Source organism: Delphinapterus leucas, chromosome X (genome assembly GCF_059928025.1).
Source record: "Delphinapterus leucas isolate spDelLeu-1000000601 "Yukka" chromosome X, BTC_Dleu_Yukka2, whole genome shotgun sequence".
In the NCBI taxonomy this organism is placed as follows: Eukaryota; Metazoa; Chordata; class Mammalia; order Artiodactyla; family Monodontidae; genus Delphinapterus; species Delphinapterus leucas.
Window position 1 is genome coordinate 127,298,035 of NC_143150.1, and position 16,660 is coordinate 127,314,694.

At 48.7% G+C, this 16,660-nt stretch overlaps 1 protein-coding gene across 5 annotated transcripts in view; it reads right to left on the reverse strand.

The window, feature by feature from the left end:
• WWC3 (WWC family member 3) overlaps positions 1 to 5,763 on the reverse strand; it is a 120,897-nt gene extending 115,134 nt beyond the window's left edge. For all 5 annotated transcript variants that reach the window (XM_089904808.1, XM_089904807.1, XM_022559864.2 and 2 more), the window contains exon 1: positions 5,152 to 5,763. In XM_089904808.1, the coding sequence (XP_089760934.1) occupies positions 5,152 to 5,435 (284 nt within the window). In that variant the 5' untranslated portion in view covers positions 5,436 to 5,763. The remainder of the gene's footprint in view (positions 1 to 5,151) is intronic.
• Between the last annotated feature and the right edge of the window lie 10,897 nt (positions 5,764 to 16,660).

Genomic DNA, 16,660 nt, shown 5'->3' on the forward strand with positions numbered 1-16,660 from the left:
GTGCCTGGCACACGATAAGCACTCCACGTGGTCCTAAGACCCAAGGGATCCCAGCGGGGAGAACAGGAGGCAGGAACAGCACGGTGAGGCCTCAGGGAAGAGGACACGGGCACGTGTGAGCGCCATGGAGGCAGGGACCTGTCTGCTGGTGGTCACCACTGGAGTCCTGAACCCGGAAGCGTGCCTGAGATGGAGAGGCTGTGCAACAGTTACTGAACGAATGAATGGGTGATCGAATGAACAAATGAACAGAGGCGGTATGCTTAAACTGAGTAGGGACTGGGCAGTGGGGTGGCGTACGTGACAGAGCACTGCATCAGGGTCAGAAGACTCAGCTCAAGTCCCTGTCCTTCCCACAGCCGGTGGGGCGCACGCCTTGGCTACAGCCCTCATATACAAGATGAGGGGTTTGAAGGAAGCGGCCCTGGCTCTTCCAAGAACAAAGCTGGAGGATTCAAGCCACGCGTGGTCTTGCCCGAGCCTGACCTGCTGTACACGAAGACTCGGGGTCAGTCAAACTGAACGGTTTGCTCTCTTATTCCAAACGCACCTAGCACTTCCTCTTCCGCAGCACTTCCCTCACATTTCCCCTTCTCAGCCCCAGCACTGAGAAAGCACGAGAAATGCTCAACCTAGGAGATGATGGACAAGGATAAAGAACCCCCAGCCTCCAGTGAGCCCTCCTTTCTCTGAAGCCATCACCACCTGATAATGGTGCCTGGTGACCATCACTGTCTCCATTTTATGTGTCTCCCATCTCCCAGACAAACTTGGTCTCCATCCACCATCCCAGCACACAGGAGGCCAAGAATCTATAACTATTACTTCATTTTACTGGATTTGAATGGGAATAACTGAACTCAGGAAATTTTAGCTCTGCTTATATGCCATCAGATTAATTTTACTGAATTTACTGTAAAGGCAGCCAATTAGCAAAAGGACCCAGGCTAGAAGCAGCTCACCGGGCTCACCCGGTGACCTTTAACATGTCACTTGACCCAACGGTTTATGCACTAGAACCTACCAGAGGTGAAACACAGTTTCCACTTCCAAAATCAGAGCGAAAGGGAAGAAAAGGAAACTTAGAGATTTCCAAACATCCGGGAGCTATTTTTGGAAATGAATGACTTTTCCATTCACTCCTCTTAAAAAAAAAAAAGAAAAGAAAAGAAAGAAAGGTATTAGACGGAGAACAAACCAAGAAGTGGTTGTTGATCATCTAAATGGAAGAAGATTCTTACAGAAGCCCACTCCTTATAGCCTGAAAAGCAAGACACTGCCCCATGTATACAGAGACTACCTATAATCTCAAAGAATGAAAAATGGAAAAATCATTATTTGCTTATCAGAAAGTTTATATAATCCCAAAATAGACTCTGCGGGGTAAATATAGTAAACCTCCTATTAATTAACACTGAATAAAGGTTCCAAGAAGGTAGCAATGATGCCATCTGGCCCTGTTATGTGGGGCTCCAACCTGGCAAATTCCAGAACCATGGATTGTTTTCTCCTTAAAGCAACAGCCTGTTCAAAAGATTTTTAATATATCACAGAATTTCTCCATGTGGCGCAGGTCAAACCCCATCTCGTGAACAAATGGATCCCTAAAATCTTTTGTCATGATATAGTCTGGGCCTTCCACCATCATCCTGATCATTTAATACTCTGCTTTGATCTCAAATGTGACATGGTCCACCACTCAAACTGCTCGAGGTTGGCATTTCCAGTAACGTACAACCCCAACTGAGCTATCGGAAACAGAACACTAAGTTTCAACAGGTCAGTCCACCTATAGGTTAATATCAATACAACCCTGCAAGAAGCAGACATATACATGTCAAAGGCACTGAATTTTTCCAAAAGAGGCAAAAAAGTTCTTCCCATATTATCCACCTAAATGGTAAATACCTTTTTATAAAGTGGCCATTGAACTCTGAGTTGATGTATGTGGAACACATATGTGTCACTAATGTAAACCACATACAACTCACACACAGAAACTACCAGTCACAAAAATGGTGAATTAACTTTATTTTTAATCTTATTTTTTTATTTATTTGGCCGTGCCATGCAGCACATGGGATTCTTAGTTCCCTGACCAGGGATCAAACCCGGCCCCCTACATTGGGAGCGAGAAGTCTTAATCACTGGACCGCCAGGAAAGTCCCAACTTTATATTTTTTAACGAAGTTTTTGGGTATGATTCCCAGAAAACTAACCACGAAAATTATATGCACAGTACTGATCTGCAGACACAGTGAATTTAAACCGAAGGTGGGTTCATACTCCAACTAAAGAAATTCTGTTTTGAAAATATTGAGGTTTTTCTTACACATCTGTAGCCACATCTGTAAAGATGTCTCCTCACGTTTGCAACCTCTTTGTTGTAACTTGAAAAAGAAAGTACAGCTACAGTAATTCACCAACACACCCTGAGCTGGCAAGACCCAATGTTGTTAAATACAACATTGAATGGAATTACTATAAAACTCTAGAAGAGTTTGTTTACAAACCTTGGCCCTCGGTAACCTTGCTTATGGCAGCATATTTTATGCTATTAGGTTTAATAAATTATATAGGAAATGATGTTTTCAGTCGGCAACAATTTTCGCCTAACCGACTACATTCATCTATTCCTCCATAATTTCATTTTCCTTAAAAACCTATTTCTTTGCCTCTCCTGACAGTTCTCCATTTGGAAGCTGTTTGGGGAAAGTCCTCTTTTTTTTTTTTTTGCGGTACGCCGGTCTCTCACTGTTGTGGCCTCTCCTGTTGCGGAGCACAGGCTACGGACGCGCAGGCTCAGCGGCCATGGCTCACGGGCCTAGCCGCCCGGCGGCATGTGGGATCCTCCCGGACCGGGGCATGAACCCGTGTCCCCTGCATCGGCAGGCGGACTCCCAACCACTGCGCCACCAGGGAAACCCGAAAGTCCTCATTTTTTGAATACCATTTTCCAGTCGTGAATCAAATGCAACTCAAAAAGGGTTTAACTGTCAGATGCACATGGAGAAAATGCTGTGCTCTGACACACGGATTTTTCCATATCATAAAAATCATAAAAATCAATTACAACTTTAAAGGATAACCGGTCACCTATAAAAATCAGGGTTCTGTTGTGAAAGAAGAAGAATGACTATTACAGCATTTACACCCTTCCGTAGACTCCACTTAAATGTCTGTGGCTCGCTGAGCATTCCATACATATTTCGGGCAAGGTATTATGGGAGTTGAAGTGCAAGCTGTCCCCTGCTGAGTTTTCACTAACTATAAAAACAGTGTCTCATAAAAGTGTACACGTTTTTACTTTACACAAAAATGTAAAATGTCCACTTTTGTTCACTCCACCGACAATTTTAGCATTAGAAACAGGGCTTTTTAAAAACCTGTAGCATAAGTGATGTATAAAATGTCATTCAATAACACAGATTTCTGGAAAGAGGAACATAGGAAATGTGTATGAAATACATGGAAAGGAAGATTCTACAAGCTGTCTTCTGTGGGGTCTGCTCACCTATGGCCTGGGTTGTACCATTAAAATGGAAACTCTTACATTTACACTTTTCATCATGAATCCACACTCCAATGTAACCACAACTGTTTTATATTACCCTCATAAAATGAGTCTTTGCCTTTTCTAAGCAAAACAGTATTTTTTAATTGGTTCATTTTCCAGTTGTTTGGATTTCTAACAGACATACAGCATAAAAGGGCACCACATTCCAAGCAGTTCTACCAACTCCAGAACCATCCAAGGCTTGATCAGACAGCTGTGGCTCTAGCCTTTGGTTAAAATTATAATATGATCTCACCTGATTTTCAAAATAACTATGCATCTTTTTAAGCCAATAAACTGTGCTATAATCTCTCTAAGTTTCTGAGTCCAGAAGCTTGCCATGTTCAAAGAGAATGTTAGGGAACCATGATCCTTTTGCCTTTCTTTGTTTTTCCCTATCTGAACCCAGAGAAATCTTCAAACAATAATTTAGCAGCTTCCCTCCCCAAAGGTTTATTTTCAAACGCTAGTGCCATGCAGCGCTGCCTTTCCAGTGCAGGTAGGAGGAAGCAGGAGCCTGCCACCACGCTGGGCCTTTTCAAGTCTCAAAATCACTGGGACGCTTGCAGTATTTCCTTTCTGGCACTCAGGCCCAGTGTGGAAAGAAGTTGCTCCAGATAGGACAAGATATCAGATCATCACTGTAATCCCTTGGTTTCAACAGAATTCCAACTCCACAAAAAAATGCCTCTCCCCAAAAGCATTTGAACCACTGAAACCAACAGACAATCGAACAAAAAGTTAACGAAGAAGTCATTACATGAACTTAATTAATCGTAATCTGCTGGTGCTTTTAGAAGCATCCGTTTTTCACTCCGTAGGATTTATTTACGTGAATAATAAGGCAATTTAATGCTCTACTCGGATCTTGCACAAAAAGGAAACCTAAAATTCAACTCTTGTTTTCCCTTTATTCCAAAAGCATATGGGTCTAATCATAGCCCATTCTGACCGCAGTACACAGGCTTTTTCAATCAGAATTTTAACTCCATTTTTAAGGCGCTAAAGAGTAACCGTCACAAGTTTGATGGTTACTCCAAAGAATCGGGAATCCCTGAAGTGTCCCATCTGGCACAGTCTTCGAATGGAAACTAGGTTCAGCCCGCCAGACAAGGAACCCACACCACGAGGCTGGGGCGCACGTTTGTGCTCCAAGATGACAGCTCATCTGGCCACCGCGAGGTCGGGGGCGCCTGTAGGGCCATAGCCGGGTGGCGGTGGGCCGCGGAGGCCCGACAGGGATGGGCAAGACCGCGGAGGAAAAAGGAAGAGAGGGCCATCCGTCAGCCCCTGGAGAGGAAATTCCAGGCGCCCAGCTCCCAGGCGTCGGTCAGCGGGTGCCGTGAGGGAACCAAGTCAGAGTGTCCGCCTCGCGGTGGAGGCCGGGGATTCCGCACTCCTGGGGCTCGAGGCCGGGAGAGGGGGAGCCTCGATCCTCGGCCAGGGGTCCGGGGATGGGGGCGCCCGGATCCTCGCCGGGCGCGGAGGACTCACGATCTTCGCCCACACCCGGAGGCCTCCCGGGTCCTCGATCCTCTCCCTGGGCCCAAGGTATGGGGCGCCCTAATCCTGGCCGGGGCCCGCGCCCCCCTTACCGGTCACGGGGGTCGATCCACGACGTCTGGCGCGTGTTGTGGTCGATGTAGAAGACGCGGCCGTCGTAGTCGCGCGCCTCCTCCCAGCCGGCGGGGAGCGGCAGCTCGGCGCTCTCCCGGGCCCGTGGGGGTGGCGGCGCGGAGGGCGCGGGGGGCGCGGGGGCCGCGGCGGGGGGCGCGGGCGGCGGCGGCTCCCGCGGGGGCTGCGCGGGCTGAGGCGACTCCCGCGGGGCCTCGCGCGGCTGTCCCCGCCGCCGCCGCCGGCCGCCGCTCAGCCACGGCATGACGGCGCGGGCCCCGCCGCCGCCCGGCCGCCCCACGCGCGCCGCCTCCTCCGCCAGCACTAAGGCCAGGCGTCCGGGGCGCGGGGGCGGCCGCGGGGAGCCGCCCGCCGCGCCCGGTGCATCCTCCGCCCGGTGCCCGCGCACCGGCGCCCGCCTGCCGCCCGCCTGCCGCCCGGCCCTGCGCGCCGCCGCCCGCGCCGCCTGGGTCACTCGAGTCGCCGCCGCTCGTGGAGTCACAGCCCCAGAGCTGCCGCAGCCGCTACCGGCGGCCCCTCAGTTCCCGCGGCGCGCCCGGCCATCTTCGTTCCTCGGCGCGGCCCGGTAGGGGCGGGGCTACGCAGGCCCCGCCCCGCGTGTGGCCCGCCCCTCCCCATCCCCTTCTCCCTTGGCGGCTCCTCCCCCGCTTGCTGCAAGCCCTTCAATCTCCCTTGGCTGCTCCGCCTCCTGTCTCTCCTGGGGGCTCCTCGTCTCTTGGCTCCTGTGCCCCCCAGCCCCCACCCCCGCCCGCTGCTCTATTACTCCTCCCCAGCCGGCTGCTCCCACCCCCCCCAACCCCGCTCAGTGTTCTTCCGTCTTCCCCTCCTGCTCCGCGCGCTCCTCCCTCTTCTCTCCCGCTCCACCACCTCCTTGGGCCTCGCCGGGAAACCGCACGGGAGCCAGGATGGGCGCCGCCGCGTCCGTCCGCCCCCGGGCCACCGCGGAGAGGAAGGAGGGCCGGGAGGACTGCGCCCCACCCGGGCTGCAGGCGCGGCCTGCCGGGGGCTGACTCTTGGGGCCCAAACAATTCCCGGGGGAGAGGGCGGTCACCTCACTGCACCCATTCTCAGGCCTTGGATGTCTAGGGTCCTCCTCTCTGCCCACTTGGTGGGGGAGGGGAGCTGCGCCCTGGGTCTCCCGAATACCCAGGATGGTCCCGCGAGGGTGGGTAAGTCCCCAGAAGGGAGGCCGAGGGGGCTCCGTGGCTGGAGGAGGAACCCGATGCCGGTCCTCTTGGGTAGGACCTGGAGGACACACCTGGAAGTGGGGAGCTGGGCAGGTGGGCACTTCTCATCCCTGCCAGGAGAGCCCCAGCAGGGCTGATCCGAAGTCCCCACTCTGGGCCACGCCCCCTGACCTGCCCTGAGCTCTTGCATCTTCCAGTCTGGAGGATCCAACAGTGTGAGTGGAGACCCAAATAGGCCACTGCTCGGGCGGAAGCCAGGTCAGCTCCTAAAACATGAAACCTCTATGGTAATTGGTAATTATGCTCCACTCACATCTCATAGCTGGAGAAACTGAAGTCCAAAGATGGGGCTCTCTCTTCCTCCAAATCTGCCAGCTACTACTTCATGTTCCAGATCCCCGGCCACAAGACTTAATGCTGGGAAGTGCAGGAACGTATCAGGGAGGTTTTAAAACACTGTTACCGTGATACAAAAAGATCTGATAAAAACCCTAACAGCAATCCATATCTAGCTACATAGGGGAAGAGACTAGAGGAAAACCTCCCCAAATGCTCACAGCAGTTTGCATTCCTTCAGTGGGATGATTTTTTTTTAATTATTGTATTTACTGTCTAAATTGTTTGTAAAAGGGTTATATTACTTTTATAAGGGGAAAAGTTGTTTTAAAAAAGAATGTGAAGGCATGGAGACTGTAATTGGGACATATCCGAGGGAGGCCTTTCCTCCTCTTCTCCCACCACAACACAGAAACTTCCTTGCTCCCCAAGAATCTGCCCCCACCCGAACATCATATGCCGGAAATTCCACCACGGGAGTCCTTTTAGTCACACATGCACAGTTATTAAATGTCCAAGGGAAAGGGATGGAGCGTATCAAAAAAGCAAATACTTTGTGATCTTGCATGTTCCAGATGCCCAAGTGCTGAGTGTCCCTACCCTGACATCTTCCCTTCTGATCGGCATGCTTTATTACCAAGGAAGCTGCCACTGCCTTGTCCCTCTCTCCCTGCCCACGCTGCAGTCACCTTACCACCCAACATGGCTGGGCTGAAGCTGCAATCCCGCCCTCCCTGCCAGGCATCCTGTCCTTTCAGAATTTCGCAAATCTGGGCGCTATCACTAAAAATTATCCTGAATGGGGCTGGAGTGCGTTGGAGTGACGCCAACCTCAACAGAGAGAGAGAACAGCCACACACGTCAAAGGACTCACAGAAGGAAAGGCAAGATGAAAAAGTATCAGATAAAGAATAAGGGGTGGGGGAAGCTACACCCCACGAGGAGCTAAGAGGCAAGTGCTGCTGGGCCTTTCCCTGAGGACGAGATCTTCTGGACTCCTCAGACTGGCTGCAGACCTACCATAGGCAGGCACTGTGCTGGGCGCTGGGATGCTGCAGAGACCAGGAAAGAGTCTGTGCACCCCCAGCCCGCAAGTCGGGGACTAAACCGAGAATAGGCATTTAGGACTGTGGCTTGTCTACAAACCAAGCCAGGGTGCCAGTTCAGACCGGGAACTCAGGGGAGGCCTTGTGAGACCGAAAGGAAGATGGCTTGGATGAGGAAGCTGAGGCTCCGGTCCTTAGATTCTCGAGTCCTGAGCCCTTGCCCCTTGGCACGTGTAGCCGCAGTCACCAAATACTTGCTGATTTACTAGCAGATACGGCACCTCACCCAGATCTCCCTGGCTGGGGCGCACACCCTTCTGAGAGGATTACCCTTGGCTGACAGATGTCTGAGAGGTGATACTCCCCACCCACGCACCCATCCCCACCCCCACCCCCACCCCCACCCCCAACCCCCCGGTCCCAGGACTGCTCCTGCAGTATGACAGACCAGACCCCTGGCCTTGGTGGGACAAAGTGTAGTGCACCTCACCCTCCAGGGCCCCCACCTGGGCTACCATGGCTTTGCTAGCTCCTTTCCTCTCTAGCCTGCCTCCCCTACCCCCATCCATCACTTGCATGAGAACTACCCCTCCTTGAGCACTGCTTCTAGGGAGGCTGACCCCAGAGAGTCTGCTGTGCTTATTCTTCCAAGCATTTAGCAAATATAAACCGTTTGACCATCGTGACGACATCTACACATAGTCCTAACTTCATTTGCACATTAACAGAGGAGAATTGGGAAGAAATGTCACACGGCGTGCCAGTGGAGACAGACGGAAGCCCCTCACTGAAAAGGCTTTATCCACAGGCCCACCCACGGCCCCTGGACCTCTCTGAGTCAGAGAAGTGAAGCAGGCCAGCCGCATTTGTCTTCCTAAAATGAGCCAACAAAAGGAAGAGACCAAAACTTGGGATGACCGAGGCCTCCATCTTCCCTTGTAATGTTTGCCCCAGGCAGAAACGGATGGTCCCTAAAGACCTGTGCGGGGCATTGGGATGGTAGAGAAGTTGGTGGGGGGGTTGAGGGGAATCTTGCCTCCCCAGCTTTGCCATATATTGGGAAGTCTTGTGTGCGTGTGTTAATTGTTAGGGAGAATAAGGCCTGTCCTTCTCACAGTCAAGTGGGGCTTTCCATGTTGGACTGAAAAACACAAGCATACACAAAGCACTGCAGGGAAAGGAGGCTTTCGTCTGAGCCGAAGGCACAATTATGCATTCTTTATTGCCTCCATATTCATACCACAGCCTTGCCAACAACGAAAAGTACAAACGTTGTAGCGACCTCTCCTCCCACCAAGATTTCTGATGGAAAAACAGCTCAGGAAAAATCCACTTAGGCCCTGGGTACTGGAGATGCAAATATTGATACTTGTTCTCCTTGCAGACCCTTTGGGGAATCCCCTTGCGCAAACTGTTAAAATGCCCTCAAGTGGAGCTTGCAGAATATTTTCTTTAAAATGCTTCTTAAGGAGTAAATCCAACACACTCCTTGCACGCCAGGCAAGCATGCCCAAAGTTTGAAGATTTTTACTCGGATTCCGCCTTCTCTTCCCAAAGGATAACCTTGAGTTAGCAAGGAAGGTACAAAATTGCCTCTATCCACATTCAATACTTGGGAAGCTTCTGGAAAAGAGAGCACCGGGAGGGCTGCAATCGTCATGTCGAAAATGAGAGAAATAAATACTGCTGGAGAAGTCTTGCCTGCTTGTATAAACAATCGCGTGTTCCAGGAAGTGACACAGTGGGTAATTCTACACAATGTGCTGAGAGGAAAACGGAAATGGGCCAGAGTGGGTCTGAAGAAGAAATGGCTCATTGTTTGGCATTCTTTAAATGCTGGAATAGTTACTCAATTATGGGCGCTTCCCATATATTTAAATAATGCAAATCCACAAGCTGCAGAGAAGATCAACTGGAGCTCTGGCTAATTCCTGTCTTGCCGGTTTAGGGTCTGCAGAGGCACAGAGCAATGCCAAGATCCCTAACCCGAGACCTCTCCCCAGGCTCAGGAACGAAAAGCGGGCGGGTGGGGCTATTCCCTGAGGGTTTTTTTCCCCGACTTTAAGTCTTCAACTTTAGACACTTATTTGACTTGTGATCGGAAACGCCCTTGTTTGGCTTTTGAGTGTGGACGGGGAGACTGGGAGCATTTTTCTCAAGTGGGACTTCCTTGACTTGAGTAGATTTGTGCAGTTTTGAGATGAGGTTTTTCTCATGTCCTGATCTTCCATTCCAAAGAGATACAGAGTATTCTGAAAGAGTCAGCTGTGTGAATAAACCAGGCCGTCTGTTTGGTCATTTTAGTGCTTTATTCTGCTGTGTGTTGGCTTCTTCGCGTACAGCAATGCCCTTGGCGTTGGTTCATGGCTGTCATGTTGTAGGCGGACTCGGCATTTGTACCTGGGTTATTAAACTTCAGTTTTCAGAAAAAAAAAAAGTAAGACCAATTTCTTTCCCAAACTTAGAATATTTGCTGTCACCCACTTGCTTCCTCTCCAGGTCTCCCCTCCCAAAGCTATATTTTTACTTCTCCTTCCCAGCCCTTGGGTTGTGTTGCACAAAATGGTAATGAGCCAAATGGAAATGTATTCCAGGCAAACCATAATTTTCAGAAGACACAGCTGCCATGAGCCGGCATACTACACGATGCTTCCTCCTGGCTGGGTTCTCTCCTGTTTAGGATTACGACTCTGGTCCCCTGTGGATTTGGAAAAACAGATTCTTCAACTGCAGACCTCTGCTTTAAGAGCCAAGCAGACCAGCTTGGAAGTCTCAGGCTTACAGAAACAGGAAGGCGGATTTATCTGACACAGAAATGAGCAGTCTCTGGGTTATTAACATTTGATGACGCCAGCATTATAAATTAGTCCCTTTTGTAGCATGAATGGAACAGTTTTGGAACACAGGCAACGTCGGTAGATCCTGAAACAACAACCCCGAGATGTTTGTTATGTATCAGTGCTTTTCAACCAGGGGCGACTGTGGTCCCCAGGGGACATTTGGCAACACCTGGAGATGTTTGCTACGGGCATCCAGTGAGTAGAAGCCAGGGCTGCGGCTCAACATCCTACAGGGCCCAGGACAACCCCACAACAGAGAATTATCCAGCCCAAATGTCAGTGCTGATGTAGAGAAGCCCTGTAATACACGTGTAATTGATGGTAACATTTGTTCTACCTAGGCTTTTAGTGGGGAAATCAAGGCCCAGACAATGTAAGTAACTAGGCCAATGTGATCTGGCCACTGCTAAAAAGCATCAGCCCTGAGATCAAAGCTCAGCTATCCCATCTGACCTCTGTATTAGTCAGGGTTCTCCAGAGAAACAGAACCAATAGGATACATATACCAAGATTCATTATAAGGAATTTGCTCATGTGATTATGGAGGTTGAGTAAGGAAAAGTTGAGTTAGCAAACTGGAAACCCAGGAGAGCCAATGATATGGTTGCAGTCCAAGGCCAGCAGGCTGGAGACCCCAGAAGAGCTGATGTTTCACTTCAGGTCCAAAGGCAGGAAAAAGCGGATGACCCAGCGCAATCAGTCAGGCAGGAGGAGTTCCCCCTTACTTACTGACTCACAGGAGAGTCAATCTTTTTGTTTTACTCCGGCGTTTGACGGGTTGGATGAGACCCACCACATCTGCTTTCCTCAGTCTCCTGATTCAAGTTTTCCTCTCATCCAGAAGCACTCACACCAACACACCCAGAATGTTTGACCCAATATCTGGGCACCCTGTGGTCCAGTCAGGTGGACATGTAAACTCCCCATTACACCTCCTGACTTGATAACCAGTTGCTCTGTGTTTCTACAACTCTTTATGTCCGCAGAGTGATTCATGGACGGCAGCATCAGCATCGCGGGGGAACTCATCCAAACGGCCAACCCGGACGCATTGGTTTGTGAAGCGCTATGTTACACACAGGGAAGGGGGTGGCGCGGGGGTGCGGGCATCTAAAAAAACGATTTTACTATATTGATTCAGAGAGCCATCTGCTTAGTGTTTCCGTTACTCAACTCCATAATCAATAGGGCTTTCTTTATCATTTAAGAGGTGCCAAGCGCTACTCAGCTTTGCATGAGAAGCATATTTAACAGTCTGCATTTGTGTGTCATTCAACCGCAGGCCAAGCCTCCGCGAACTTCAGCCTGGCTTACCTGGCACAGAAGTAGAAATGGGCAAAAGGCAGCCCCGAGCCAACCATGCTGTCAGCAATGTTTGATTTTTGCCTGTTTCCTCTGCCTCTCCCCTGCCTGGTATCCCCACCCAGGACTGGCTACACAGTTTGCTGTCTACATTTTGCAGTGCCAAATGAAAAGGCGGGACCCTTTTCAGACTGCTTCCACAAAACACCCTAAACAGAGCGGCTTATAAACAACAGACATTCCTTTCTCACAGTTCTGGAGGCTGGGAGGTCCATGATCAGGGTGCCAGCATGATCCAGTGCGTCTTCATATGGTGGACGGGTTTAGGGAGCTCTGTGAGGTCTCTTTGAAAAGAACATTGATCACATTCGTGAAGCTCCATCATCATGACCTAAGCACCTCCCAAAGGCCCCACCTCCAATACCATCACATGGGGGTTAGGACTTCAATACATGAACTTGGGGGGCACACCAACGTTCAGACCACGGCAGACCCCTTGTTTAAAAAAATACTAATAATTTCAAGATGGTAGACAATTAAAACAAGCACAAGCCCTTCAGAGCACAGGGCCCTGTCCATACCTTTGACTTCTAGTCATTGTGTCCTTTGAACATTCCAAAGGGACAGTAATTTTCAGCGATAGCACAGAAGATCATTTTGGGGAAAGAGGCCCTGTCCCAGCAAATCACACCACTTGTTCCCCAGGACTTCTTTGCCAGCCCAGCTACCTCTCCAACGTCAGCATGATACTGCTGGCAGGAAGAACGTCCCCTGCTCCTACGCCCTGGGCTCCTTGGTGTTGAGGGTTGAATTATGTCCCCCCCAAAATATGTTCAAGTACCTATCCCTAGTACCTGTGAATGTGACCTTATTTGGAAATAGGGTCATTGCAGATATAATTAGCTATATTACGATGAAGTTATACTGACGTAGGGTGGACCCTTAACCCAATATGACTGGTGTCCTTAGAAGAAGAGAGGAGACAGACACACAGGAAGAAGGCCATGTTATGGAGGCAGACACTGGAGTGATATGTCTACAAGCCAACGAATGGCAGAGATCGGCAGCAACACCTCGTGTTTATGTGTGTGTATATATATATATATTTTTTTTTAATATATTTATTTATTTTTGGCTGTGTTGAGTCTTCGTTGCTGCGCGTGGGCTTTCTCTAGTTGTAGCGAGTGGGGGCTACTGTTTTTTGCGGTGCGCGGGCTCTAGGCGCACGTTCTTCAGTAGTTGTGGCGCATGGGCTCAGTAGTTGTGGCTCGCGGGCTCTAGAGTGCAGGCTCAGTAGTTGTGGCGCACGGGCTTAGTTGCTCGGCGGCATGTGGGATCTTCCTGGACAAGGGCTCGAACCCGTGTCCCCTGCATTGGTAGGCGGATTCCTAACCACTGTACCACCAGGGAAGTCCCATTCTCTAAAGCCTTTAAAGGGAGCATGGCCCTGCTGACACCTTGATTTCAGAATTCTAGCCTCCAGAACCATGAGACAATAACTTTCTATTGTTTCAAGCCACCCAGTCTGTGGTACTTGGCGTACCGAGGCCCTAGGAAACTAATACTCCTGGAAACTTGTCCCTAGGCTCTTGCTTTTGCTTCAGGCAAGACTGAAATCTATAGAAGTGTCCTGATCAGTGCCAAGAAATCCCAGAAAAGAGAAGCCTTCCATGACCGCCTCCAGAAATCCCACCAAACCCAGGAGCCCCAGGTATGACATGCTTGACTCGGTAAACAGTAAGAGCTGACATCCAACGTAGACCAGAAGTATCCAGTTTTACCATGTGCTGCACAAAGTTCCGATTTACCTTGGACCACTGGGTATCCAACCTGTAGATGAGGGTAATGTCTCTTTATGGAAACATTTCAGCTAATCCCAAAGAAGCAGTGATGGAATCAGAATTAGAGTGAAGACCCCTTCCCCAGGGATTGACTGGATCCTGGCGCTGAGCTTCAACGGTTGCTAAGATCATAAAAAGATAGAGGATCAGACCTGATGTGCTTCCTCAGAAAAACACACCACCTATGACGTAGCCTTGTCAAAAAGTCAAACCTGTATCGAGGGATCAAAGCCTGTAGATCTGGTTACCTGCTTCCAGGAAATATAGACATCAGAGGAATAGTTAACATCTCGGGAATGCTATCAGCAAAATCCCAGCTGATATCCAACAAATGACCTTGTTTCTTTCAGAAATAAACTCTAAGGCGGGGGGGGGGGGAACGGAGAGATGGAAAGGGAGCCTGTAGATGAAAAAAAAGACTAAAGAGACATAGGAACTAGCAGCACGGTGTGGGCCGTATTTGAATCCTGCTTCATACAACTGGAAAAAAACATCTGTGATATTTATGAGGCAACTGGAAATGTAAACACTCCCTGGTAGTAGATGATATTAAGGAATTATTTCTTAAAATTTAGGTTGGATAATGGTATTCCAGTTATTTTTTTTAAATAGGGCATATAGTTTAGAAACACGTTTGGAAATAATTATGGGAAATGGGATCTATATATAAGATTTGTTTAAAAATAACATGGGTGATGGAGAGTGGGAATGAATAGATTTGAGACAAGGTCATCGTAAATTGATAATTGTTGAAGCTGGTGATGGGTCATGGGGGTCGTCATAAAACCTCTACAATTCATATATGCTTAAAAATGTCCATAATAAAAAATTTTGAAAATTCCATTGGAATGCCATAAAAACAGCTGAGTGGATAGAATCTGAATTTTGGGTGTTATGTCTATAGGTTTTCTATAGCTGCTGTAACAAATTACCACAAACATGGTGACTTGAAAGTATAGAAATTCATTAGAAGTCCAGAATGAGTCTCATCATGATAAAATTAATGTGTTGGCAGGGCTGCATTCCTTCTGGAGGCTCTAGTGGAGATTCTGCATCCTTACCTTTCCCAGTATCTAGCGGCTGCCTGAATTCCTGGGCTCATGGCCCCTTCCAGCAATCATGTCCCTCCTCCACCTCAGCTTACATCTTACCTCTCCTTCCCTGGCTCTGACCCACTGCTTCCCTCATATGAGGACCTTTTTGATTACATTGGGCTCACCTGGATAATACAGAACAATCTTCCCATCCCAAGATCCTTAATTTAATCACATCTGCAAACTTCCATTTGCCATGTAAAGTAACATATGTCATGTAAGGAAACATAGCTTTTGGGGATTAGGACATGTCTGGACATCTTTTGGCGGGGGGATTATTCTGCCTACCAGGTATCTCAGATCGACATTTACCAACATTTTTTTGTTCAAAACAGAGACATCCGGTTATGATTTCTGCATACTTCAACAGGGGTGATTTTGCCTCCCGGGGAGATTTGGCAGTATCTGGAGACATTTAAAAAACTTTTACTTGGGCTTCCCTGGTGGCGCAGTGGTTGGGAGTCCGCCTGCCGATGCAGGGGACACGGGTCCGTGCCCCGGTCCGGGAAGATCCCATATGCCGCAGAGCGGCTGGGCCCGTGAGCCATGGCCGCTGAGCCTGCGCGTCCGGAGCCTGTGCTCCGCAACCGGAGAGGCCGCAACAGTGAGAGGCCCGTGTACCGCAAAAAAAAAAAAAAAAAAAAAAAAGTTTTACTTTATTGAAGTACAGTTGATTTACAATGTTGTGTTAATTTCTGTCGTACAGCAAAGTTTTTAGAATATATATATATATATATTCTTTTTCAGGCAATACCTGGAGACCTTTTTCATTGTCAAGACAGGAGGTAAGGTCGGGGAGGGTAGTGGGGGAGGAGGCGGTGCTACTGGAATCTATCTAGTGGGTAGAGACCATGTATTGTAGGCTGCTAAACCTCATACAACGCAGAGAACGAGAGATCTACCAAGCCCCACATGTTACTAGTACTGAGGTTGAGCAACCCTGGGCAAGGAGCAACAGAAGGAAAAGCGCACGTTATATTCTCCACAATGTATCTGCAAAGAGCAAGAAATTAAGAAGTATTTTTTGAATGAATAAACAATTAGCTTGCTAATAAGATACATTACACCTTCTCATCAATAAGACGACCTCAAATTCGGTGACCACAGCTTAGTCACCGAATTATATCCAAAAGTGAATATAATCCGGAATATCAAAAAAACTATGTGTTCCTGCTGAAATCACAAGAAGACAGACACCAAAGACCTGATGTGCCTCTAGGGAAGAAAACACCACCAACCTATGAGACAATTTTGCCCTAAAATCCAAACCCGATCTGATCAAAGCCTCTGGAAAGATTCCATGGATTCCAAAGATCTTATTTGCAGATAAAAGGGTATTTACATATCTTAGGATTCCTCTAGTGCAAAGGTCTTTAGAGCCAGAGAGAAAAGTACATATTTTGAGAACCACAGACCTGCAAAATCCAATCAAGGATAAAGCTGCCAGTCCTACAAATGTCCATGGGGTACATGGAAGACTCAGTAATGTGTACAGCTTAATTAAAATTAAGAGTCAGGGTCTTGAGAGCACCTCCCGTGAAGTATAGCATCCTGGACATAACAATCATTTATAGGCTTCAAGTGTCCCATTAGGGTCACTGACAAGAATCTAGCTAGGGGCAGCCCAAATCGTGGGAATGTATGCAGGCTCAGTCATGGGATGGTAATTACTATCTGTAATGGAACGAATCTCTCAGCTCCAGGAGGATTTGGGAAAAGTACAGAAACTTTTAAGAGAATCAAAATATAGGATTCATATTTGGGGTAAAGAAGGAATCTCTGCGTATTTGGTATTTTATGCATTTGTAAAGTTTCAAAGAATT